General features: G+C 42.4%; 1 protein-coding gene across 1 annotated transcript; it reads left to right on the top strand.

The window, feature by feature from the left end:
* The first annotated feature begins 175 nt into the window (after nt 1-175).
* LOC117465686 (solute carrier family 22 member 13-like) lies at nt 176-10,469 on the top strand. The gene is made up of 9 exons (XM_034108649.1): nt 176-550; nt 726-829; nt 1,452-1,606; nt 2,235-2,406; nt 3,190-3,310; nt 8,400-8,494; nt 8,635-8,849; nt 10,087-10,195; nt 10,271-10,469. Exons 1-9 carry the CDS (start codon nt 176-178, stop codon nt 10,467-10,469), a joined length of 1,545 nt encoding a protein of 514 aa, XP_033964540.1.
* Nucleotides 10,470-11,195: the final 726 nt, after the last annotated feature.

An 11,195-nucleotide genomic window follows, 5' to 3' on the forward strand; every position in this document is an offset into this window, starting at 1 on the left:
GTTATTAAAGTGCACACTTTATTATGTCTAAAGTTCATCGTACTAATCTTATGTCAATGGTTAAATATTAGTTAGTTGGCACCTTTTGCCCACTTCCTTGAGGTATAGCACCTTCAGATTGGCACACCCATCACATCACAGTGAATGTGGCACCACAGCATAGACAAGCATCACTATGAGCAGCTTCGGGGAGATCCTGCGGGAGATCGGGGAGTTTGGTAGCTTCCAGAAACGCCTGTTGGCTGGAGTATGCATCCTCAGCATTTTTTCTGCTTGCGAGATGGTCGGTCAGGTGTTTGTAGGACTGAACTTCCCACATCGCTGCAACACCGACTGGATCCTGGAGCGAGGACCCAACCTGACGGAGGAGCGACAAAGAAATCTCACCCTCCCACTGAACAAGGATGGAGGCTTTGAGAGCTGTGTGATGTTCACACCTGTGGATCTTGATTTGGAAACCATTGAGGCGTATGGCATCAACAAGACTACAGGATGCACACATGGATGGGACTATGACGCACCTGTTGGAGCTTCAAGCATCGTGACAGAGGTACATATTAAACACTTTACTATTAAAACTATAAGTAAATGTTTCTGATGTTTGAGAAGCGGTGACCTCCTCCGTACATTCTTATCTGCCTGTGGTGACTGTACTGATAACTTTATAAACAAATACTGCAGTAAGGTCTCTGTTTTTGTTTATGTGTGTCCCCCTCTCACTTCAGTTTGATGTAGTTTGTGACAGGAGTGGTTTGATCGAGGCGTCCCAGTCCATCTCCATGGCCGGAGTTCTGGTTGGAGCGCTGGCTTATGGGGTGATTTCTGACCGGTAAGAAAACAAAACACATCCACCTTTTTGTTTGTCTATTTTTTCTTTAAATAGCCTTATCGAATTATTATTATTAATATAAATAATGATGTATTTATCTATGCACGTATGTTATTATCTCCATTTTAGAAAATAATAAAAATAATCTCTAAGATAAGATAAGACTTGATTTATCCCGAAGGAAATTGTTGTGCCAGAGCCATAAAAATACAACAAACACAGCAGCATGATAATAATAATAAAACTGTACACTAAACGTGCAATTACATATCTACAGGAAACAGACGGTCATATAATTAATGTAAATATTAACAGTCTTTAGTGGTGCAAATAAACGCAGTGGCAGATACGTAATTGCACGTTATCATAGCACATTGTTAACAATAATAATATTGCACATGTCATATAGCAGCGAGTGTTTTGTAATGATGGTAATGATATTTATATTGCACATAGTGTTGGTGTGGAAGTTCTCAGTTCCCTTTACTGAAGGGTGACGAGTTATAGAGTTTGATGGCCACTGGGTGGAAAGACCTCCTGTGGTGCTCCGTGGTGGTTAATCTTGTCTGTAGTTTATATCGTGTTGAGGTGAAAGCATACGTCTTCTCTCCTCTCCCTGCAGGTTTGGACGGCGCTTCGCGGTCCTGCTCTGTGTTTCTCTCCTCCTGTTCTTCAGTGTCGGATCAGCTTTCTCCCCCAACATCTACGTTTACATGGTTTTCAAATTTCTCTCCGGCACCTCGAGTCTCAACCTTCAGATGAACACATCTGTGATGGGTAGGTTTGTTCTTCCCATCATCATTTTACATTAAACACACACTTTGATAACACATCCAACTTTGAGTTTACCCGCTCTTTTTAACTTCCGGTATACTACTTAATTAATCTTGGTGGTCTGTCAGATTTGACACTATATTTATAGCTGACACTTTTGTGAGTGATGTTGGATGGAAAGGCCATCTCGTGTCACATCAAGGTTCACCAAAGAAGTAAAGATAGGACAGCTTGGTTTAACTTCAGGTGGTGCACGGACATTATGTTAGATATTAAATTATTACAGATATTAAGGGACAGATGACACTGAGCTGGCAACCTCTACTAACCTCAATTTTCACTCCAAAATTAAACGTAAGAATAGATTAAATCCCAATATGCTCACTTTCAGCTGGTCTGCTCTTGTTATTGATGCAACTGATCTATTACACGACTGTCTATCAAATTGTAATGATTGTATTACTTGATGCATTTTACTAAACAGACTGTACGTGGTTTGTCATGCTTTGCTTTCTGTTATTTTGTTCACATGTCTGTCAGACGTTGCTTTTGTCGGGACCCCCTTGAAAACGACATGGTGCTTCTCAAGGGGTTTATCCTAATAAATAAAATGTCTATATCTCTGTTACAGGGGTGGAGTGGACTGGTCCCTCTTACGCTGCTTGTTTCACAACAATCACCGTAGTATTATTCTCTGTGGGAATGATCTTACTGTCAGGCATCGCCTATTTAATCCGCGACTGGAGGATCCTGCAGCTGGTGCTCTTCAGTCCTCTTCTCGTCCTCTTTGCAGTCTATTACAGGTCAGCAGTAACACTCGCGATAAGAGTGGTTTGAATTATAACAAGGAAAAGTGTGTGATTTTTATCCTGTGTGTCTTTAGGCACGGCAAGTTTATTTATATAGCACCTTTCAACACAAGGCAATTCAAAGTGATTTACAGAAATGAAAGACATTAAGAGCATTAAGAAATTAATTATAAAATGGCATTTAAAAACACATTTAAAAGCAAAGATAATAAAGCATGAATAACAAAGGAACATGAATTAAAGTTGCAGTGTGAGTTACACACATTTGAAATGTTTAGCTCTGACTCTCAATCATTCAACGGCCCTGTGTCACCCTCTCTTCCACACACCTCACGCAGGTGAACAGGATTATAATGAGTGCCGCCCATATCCATGTGACCCAAGCCAACCAATCAATAGTGCTCAAACAAATATCTTATATTAAAACAAAAACGCAATACTACATGTTTCATGGCTCCTACACTGACTTTTTAGCAGAAATACTTTTCTTTGACCTCACTTAATTTCTACTTTATTTTTTAACTTGTCCTTTAGTTATTTCAAGTGTTCCATGCTAAACGAACCCCGCTTTGGAAAATTATAATCTGCAACCCAATATTCCGAAAATTCAACGGATCCTGGCCATATTTGTGTAGCATATAAAAGGAATTTGCTCCCAGACATTCATGTGGCTTGCTAGTTTTGGACCCCATTTGTAACCCCGTCTTTTTTGTACAGTGTTAATGTTATGCTGCTGTATTTGTTTTCCTTCGGGATAAAGTCTTATCTTATCTTAAGGTTTCTCCCAGAGTCCGCCCGCTGGCTGATCACCCAGGGCAGGAAGGAGGAGGCGCTGAAGGAGCTGCAGAGGGCGGCCCGGCTGAACGGGACCACGGTACCAGAACATCTGCTGGACCAGGTGAGCTGTGTCAACGCTATAAACCTACGGAAGACGATTGGGGCCACATGAGATCAGTTTTTGGAGATCTGACAAAAAGGTAAAAGTCAGAATTCTGAGGAGACAAAAAACTAATTCTGAGAAATCAGAATTCTGAGTTTAAAGTGGAAAAAAAGTAAAAAATCTGAGGAAAAGTCCATTATTTTTAGAATAGGTTATTATTATACTCTGAGAATAAGTCAGAATCACTTTCTGTCAGATCTCAAAATAAATTCACCATATATTCAACCCTATAAATGATTGGGGCCACATGAAAACAGTTTTTGGAGATCTGACAAAAAGGTAAGAAAAGACAAGTAAAAGCCAAAATTCGGAGGGGAAAAATAAGTCTGAAATCTGAGAAAAACATCAGAGTTTTGAGAACATTTGGAACTCTGAAAAAAGTCCACATTTTGAGGAATCTGAAATTTGAGTTTAAAGCCGAAAAAAAACAAATTCTGAAGAAAAGTCAGAATTGTACGAAACCTCCGGCCCAAAGGTTCATGGAGGGGGAAAAAGTATCTTGTGTGCACGATATACTTTAACGTATTTCGTTAGTATTTCGTTAGTTTCTCGAAAGTTACCGGTGCGCCAAGAAGGAAGTGGAGCACAGAGGAGACAACCGTTTCAACAAGGCAGCACAAGAGATTCTCAATTCCACCTCTGAGCACGTCTCCAGAGATGCATAGTTGGCGGCTGCTTGGAAGCAGGAGTGGGAGCTAGCCGGGCCCTCCCGCATCCATCGCTACATCTGGGATCCAGGAGATGGCGCCATAGGAGGAGACGACCTACCACGCCGGCAATGGACCACACTAAACCGCCTACGAACTGGGGTCGGTCGCTTCAAAACATCAATGAAGAAGTGGGGCCTGGCAGACAGTGCTGCATGCGAGTGCGGTGACCCTGAACAGACTGCCAAACATATAATAACCACCTACCCTTTATATAGACCACCCTCTGAAGCCAGCCTCTTCGACTTAGGACCAGAGATGCGGGCATGGCTACACGACACCGAGTTGATCCTCTGCGTTACACGAAAGAAGAAGAACCGTTTCATGGCAGACTGTTATGTTTATAATGGCAGTGCATACATTATTTGAGATATATTTCAAACTCGGACTTCATTTAGGGACATTTTGGCCAGGGGTTTAAAGCTTGAGGGCATGAAGTGACAACAACTTTCAACATGTCTCCATTAAACCCCATTGTAAGTTCAGCCTCATCTTTCCCCACCACAGCAGCCGCACACCTTTAGTTAATCTGCCAAAAAGGCCACATTATTAACCCGAAAGTACACAAAAAGTACACTTCAGATGCTCAAGTTCCTTGACATGCTTAATGCTTTGAAATTTCACCAATATCTGTTACGGTTCTTCAACAAAACTTTCACATGTAAGAGGTTTATTGCTCATTCAGAACAATGAAAATGCTCTCCTCTCACTGATTACTGCACATCACCATGGAAACCTTTGATCTCTCGTCGTTAGCTCAAATATAAACACCTGTGTCATGGAACACGATGGTGTCATAACTCCAACTGACATGCTCAGAGCAGCAGACTTCAGATAATGGTTAATGGTCTTCAACTGTATATCACCTCTCCATGCCTCAACAGCTCTACATCAAATCTGGCATTTCACCATATGCCGTTTCCATGGAAACGCATCCCTCGCCATAAAACACTATGTTGTCGTAACGCCTATGAAAAGGGTCAAAACAGCACCAGACTTCAGATAATGGTTAACGGTCCAGCCCTCAACAGCTCTACGTCAATGATGGGGTGTCATTAAATGCCGTTTCTTTTATGGCAAGGGATGCGTATCCCTCGCCATAAAAGACGATGTCGTTATAACTCCTATGAAAATGTTCAAAAAGGGCTCAAACTTCACATGTGTGCTAACAGTCCAGCCGTGAAGACATCTACGGGACAGTTTTGAGATTTCTTCAAATGCCGTTGCCATGGCAACACAATGCTCACCATGAAACACGGTTTTCTCATAACTTCAGTGAAAATGCTCCAAACGGCCCAAAACTTCACAAGTTTGGTAACGATGCAGCCATCAACGCATCGAAGCGTATTATGGGATGTCATCAAATGCCGTTGGCATGGCGACAGATCATTCGCCATCAAGTTAGTTCAAAAGTTTGCAGTTCAAATATTTTGCTGCTTTTCCAAGCCTTTTTACTTTATTTTCTTCTCTCATCACACATTCAAGCCCCCAGTGTTCATGTATAATTTCAATCTAAATTCTTCACTTTCTTCTTACACATTACATTTCAACATAGCAATTCAGCGTCAGCTTTTCAGCATAAAGCATTCCCACTAGCAATTTCTTCAGGAATTGCATTCTCTAGTTCCCCCTATTACTCATTTTATGAAGGAGAGGTCTGGTCACCAGGGAGCATGATGTGTGTGTGTTTGTGCTACGCTCCGCTCTGTGTGCAGAGTTGGGTGTAACGCGTTACAAAGTAATTCATAATTTTATAATTCAGTAATCGCACTACAGTTACTAACATTGCCCGACACGCGTTACTTCGTTTCTTTTATAAAATCAGTACTCACACTACAGTTAGCCTACTAACATAAATAATTACTAGATTCTCCCTTTGACAGACAAGAGGGATTTCCGCCGCAGGTTTATATTTACGTAACATTTGCACGACTTGCGCGTCCACATGCAGTGCATAAACATGGCTGAGTCAACAGCGATAACTTTCGAGGGGTGGAGGTATGCCCATTATTTTGAGTTCGTCTGAAGAAAGGACAGGAATGTGACGGTGAGGTGCAAACTGTGTCCAGGCCAGAAGCTTTTATCCACTGCTGCAAACACAACGTCAAACCTCAACAAACACCTGCAAAGACAACATGCTAACGTGAAGCTAATAGCTAAGGAGGACCTCCGAATCCAGAGGGAGGATGTTGAGTAAAGTAACGCACTGTCGGTGCGCCGCATTTGTGCTTCAGATGAGGCTCCCTCCGCAAAATGAAGCATCCTCCGCAGTCTGCGTGATCTGCCTGTAGGGAGGGGCGGCCCTGCGAGTAAAGTAAAGAGTAAAGTAGCGGGTTACTTGATGTAGAGAGTAACGAAGTAAAGTAATATATTACTTTTAAAAAAAAAGTAATATATTACTTTTTTAACGACCCCATCTCTGTCTGTGTGTGTGTGTTTGGTGTGTTTCTGTGTGTCGGACACCGGCATTTGTTTTCAAATGACCATGAACAGTAATTTACCCACATCTGGTTCTCCATAGTAATATGTGTATTAACAAGTGAAAGAAATGTGTTTAATCTCAATGTATTGCTACTGCTATAGTCCTGTCGGAGTGCTCCGGAACGAACAACACTATCATAAACACATGCCCCCACACACACACACACCCTGGCGACCGGACATATTCTTCATAAAACGGCGTATACTGTATGGCGTAATAATCGGGCAGTTCGATGTGTCTTAAAAAAAGAAAGTATCTCGTGCGAATGAGAAAGTATATTGTGCGCAATTTATAAAACGTGGCCTCGTTTTATTTATTTTTCTCTTTATGAACCCTCCAGGGCTCCGTAGAATTGTTAGGAAAAAGTCAATTCTCTGAGAATAAGTCAGAAATCTGAGAAAAAAATCTGAATTTTAAGAAAAGTTGGAATACTGTTTAAAACGTTTTTTTTTAAATATAAAATAATTTAAAAAAATTATACGAATCCTCACAATTCAGATTTTGTTTCTTCTCAAAAAAGTGGCCCTAATCCTCTTCAGTTCAAACCTCTTTGTGACACATAAGAGGCTTCTCAATACTCAAATTTCCCCTCCTCGACTCCTCGGTCCTCCGGTAGTGACCCGGAAATGAATTTCAGCGCGCCATTTTGAAGGACGTCTCATTTCTCTAAATGTACACCGAGGACCGAGGATCGAGCATCGAGGAGGCTCTCTGGAGGAGCTCTAACCGAGGATACACTGACGGCTCCTCTGCGGATGCATTTCCGGGAACGGTGGAGGCGTGACGCACGGCCGGACTTATCTCAGCCAATGACAGCTCTGCATGCATCCCCTGGATATTATTTTAGAAACTGCTTTCATCGCGTCGTGATATTTCCAGAGAGAACAGCTGTGAGGTCCGTGCAGAAAGTAGAGCAGTGTGTAGAATGTATATCACTCAGTATAACAGACCTACTCTCTTTATTTGCTTTAGTTTAGTAGATATCTACAAAGAGTCGATATTTTTCTAAAACCATTTAGTGCTTCACAATAAAATACACAACGGCTGTAGCCTGATTATGCTTTAGGAGCTGTAGGTGTGTGTGTGTGTGTGTGTGTGTGTGTGTGTGTGTGTGTGTGTGTGTGTGTGTGTGTGTGTGTGTGTGTGTGTGTGTGTGTGTGTGTGTGTGTGTGTGTGTGTGTGTGTGTGTGTGTGTGTGTGTGTGTGTGTGTGTGTGTGTGTGTGTGTGTGTGTGTGTGTGTGTGTGTGTGTGTGGTGTAGGTGTGTGTTGTACAGTGCGTAGATGCGGCGGATAGACGGGTCTCAGTTGGTTTGGTGTCCTTACTTTTAATACTTGTAAATACAACTTTTGGCCCGTAATTTCAATTCCCCATTTCAGCGACCAGAGAGAGAGGGGGGATATATCCAGTCTCTGATTGTGTTACGTTATTATGAGAGTGCTCTCATACTTTAAATTGCATATATCTATATAAATATATTTGTGTATGTGTGTCCGCATCTGTAGCCTGTTATTGTCTCATTATACCGCACTCTCAATGAATTCAAAGTCAATATGTGGGGGAACAATGTTCAGCTGATCTAACAGACATTATAAAATATGACAAAACACTCGACAGCTGATGCAGCTGTTGCCACGTAATAATGAACGGGCGTCGCTTTAATATGACCGCTCAGAGGAGAGGAGTTCTCATTTCTTTAAACGTCTGCTGCTTCCCCTCCTCTCTCCTCGGTTCCCCTCCTCGGTCCTCCGCTCGCATCTCCTGTGGGCGGGACTAAGTCTCGAGGAGGGGAGCCGAGGAAGGGAAATTTAAGAATTGAGAAGCTTCTATACTCATTTTCTTTCTTTTCACTTCCTAAGCTTGAGATTGAGGGAACATCCGGAAGAAGAAACGTGTTCGACATCTTCCGGATATCGTATTTGAGAAAACGAACTCTCATAATGGGCTACAACTGGTGGGTCTTCATAATAATTGCTCTGACTAATGTTTATCAATGATATCTAATCGCCACGCTGTTAATTGTTCACATTTGTTACATTAATCCTCGATTGGGAACTTGAACAAAATGTCTTTCTTATTCTCCAACTGTACCAGGTTTGCTGTAAATCTTCTCTACTACGGACTGATCCTGAATGTGGGCAGCTTTGGCCTCAATATCTACCTCACACAGTTCATCTTTGGAGTCGTTGAATTACCTGCACAGGCTACTTCTTACGTTCTGATGCAACGCATTGGAAGGAGGACAGGAGTAGTGGGCTTCCTTTTATTCGGGGGAGCTTCTTGCCTCATGGTCCTTGCCATCCCAAAAGGTATATAGTACATGAAAACATTTGTTATAGACGTGTCGTTCTTTTCACGTTCACTCTTGCCCCTTTCACACCAACGCGTTTTCAGCTCCGGCTCGGAGCTGGAGCTGAAAAGTGCCGGTTTTTCCTGTTCACATCGCAGCGGCGCCGCCTCTTAGCTCCGGAATCCGGTTCACTTCCAGCTCCAAAAAATTGTCGGTCTAGAGCAAGAGCTTCGGAGCTAAGAGATGGCATCGCTTACGTCTCGCTTACGTCGAGGCGTGCAGGAAACTAAACCCACCTCCCCTGAACATGGGTCGACTGTTATGCCTGCCTACAAGCAGTAGTGCTTATAAACACACTTTATAAAGTCAGGCAACACTAACCAGGCTTCGTGTGATTCTGTTTATTTGTGCCTTACTTTGACCATCCGTTCACTGTTATCCATCATTGTGGAGAGAGGCAGACGTGTTGTTTTGTATTATAGCAGCTATCGGATGGAATCAATACATGGGCTGCACAGGTTGTCGTGTCCGACTATCACAAGTAGAATCATAATAAAAATACGCCGGTAAAATGTGCCTGTAGAAAACGGTTTATGCCACAATAGGATAGCAATAGCAAGTAGCCAGTTTAGCTTCGGTTGCTATGCTAACATCACCCATTTTATACCAGAGAAACTTTCATAACAGCGTTGTGATGCCAAACAGTGTCAATTCAGACTGACACACATTCACTTAGGCTAAGGGAACTGGGGATATGCATCAGCTGCTTGTGTGAGTCGGACAGTGAATACTTTAGAGCGGCCGCTGCAGTGTGAGCTAACCCGGAGCTAACGGGAGAATAAACTCCCGTGGAAGAGCAGCACTGCAGCGGTCGGTAAATGCTGCAGAAACACATGAATAAACAATGAACCACGGCACTCTGGAGAAAAGTACAAGGTTGGAGAAGTCGTTAATTTAATCTGGCTTCGTGTGATTAAAAGCAACACGATCATCGACCCGACGCAGTTCCCCGTTGTTGTTGTTGTTGTGAGCGCCGTAATGCCGTTGGGGAGCAAATCAGCGATGTAAACGGTGATGTCATGACGCAGCAGCGGCAGCACCAGTCGGGCTCTGGGCGGTGTGAACAGAGCGGGAGCAGAAAAGGGAAACCGGAGCTGAACCAGAAAAGCTCTTTGGAAGGAGGACATGGAGCAAGAAAGGGAACAGCGCTGGTGTGAAAGCCGCATATATGTTGCAATGTATTATTTCCCCATCAGATCTTCCTGCCGTAGTGACAACCATAGCAGTCATCGGGGGGTTTGCTGCTTCTGCCAGTTTCAACGTAATCTATGCGTACACTACAGAATTATACCCAACTATTTTAAGGTAATGTCCCTCTTTTTCAATTGCATTTCAAGCGCTGTATGAACGCAGTCCATTCACCATTGTGCGTTCTTGCAGGCAGAATGGTTTTGGTGTGAACTCGATGTTTGGTCGCGTGGCGGGGATCCTGGCTCCACTGGTGAGGCTGCTGGACGTCTACCATCACTCCATCCCCATGCTGATATACGGCATCGTGCCCATCACTGCTGCTGGTCTCTGCTTGTTACTGCCTGAAACCCTCAATGTGGAACTCCAGGACCACACCGAGCCCGAGTGAGTGCAGTATACACTATGGCAAGCCCATTTAGCTTTTATTCATTTCTGGAGGATATCTAAAAATCTATTCTGCTAGTAAGAATTGATTTTTTGATATCCTCCAGAAACGAATAAAAGCTAAATAAATTATTTTTCGATCCTCTGGTCTCGCACAACACACGTCACCAACACCAAGATGGCCGTCACCTTGGCACCTTTCACCTCTTTCTTTCAGATTGAGGTGAAAAGTATTACAGTAAATGAGGTAGAAATCATTACACGTCTAGGCATGTTGAGAGCTGCTATTACACAAAAGGGGAGTTAGTCTGTAAAAGCCAGCATGCGGGACTGGTTGTACAAGGTTTCAAAAATCAATTCTGCTAGTAAGAATTGATTTTTCGATATCCTCCAGAAACGAATAAAAGCTAAATCGGCTTGCCATGATACACAGATTTATTTGAAAAACAAATGTATTCGGTGTAAATAATTGTATACAACAATAACTTGTTCTGTTTTTCATTTTAGGAAACCATCAAATGGAGCTTTGGAGAATGCTGAAGTAATAATTCAAGAGGAAAAACTTTAATTTGTACTCTACTTCCTTTGTTATAGTCAAACAACTTTTCTACATGTATTTGCATTTTTTTTCAACTTCTTTGTATCAGTGTTGTTGGCATAAAAGTGTTATGTGAATAAAATGGAATTTACCAGAGCTTTATTGAAAGTGTTGAAAAAAAAGTATTGGGGC

This window comes from Pseudochaenichthys georgianus, chromosome 20, assembly GCF_902827115.2.
Source record: "Pseudochaenichthys georgianus chromosome 20, fPseGeo1.2, whole genome shotgun sequence".
In the NCBI taxonomy this organism is placed as follows: domain Eukaryota; kingdom Metazoa; phylum Chordata; class Actinopteri; order Perciformes; family Channichthyidae; genus Pseudochaenichthys; species Pseudochaenichthys georgianus.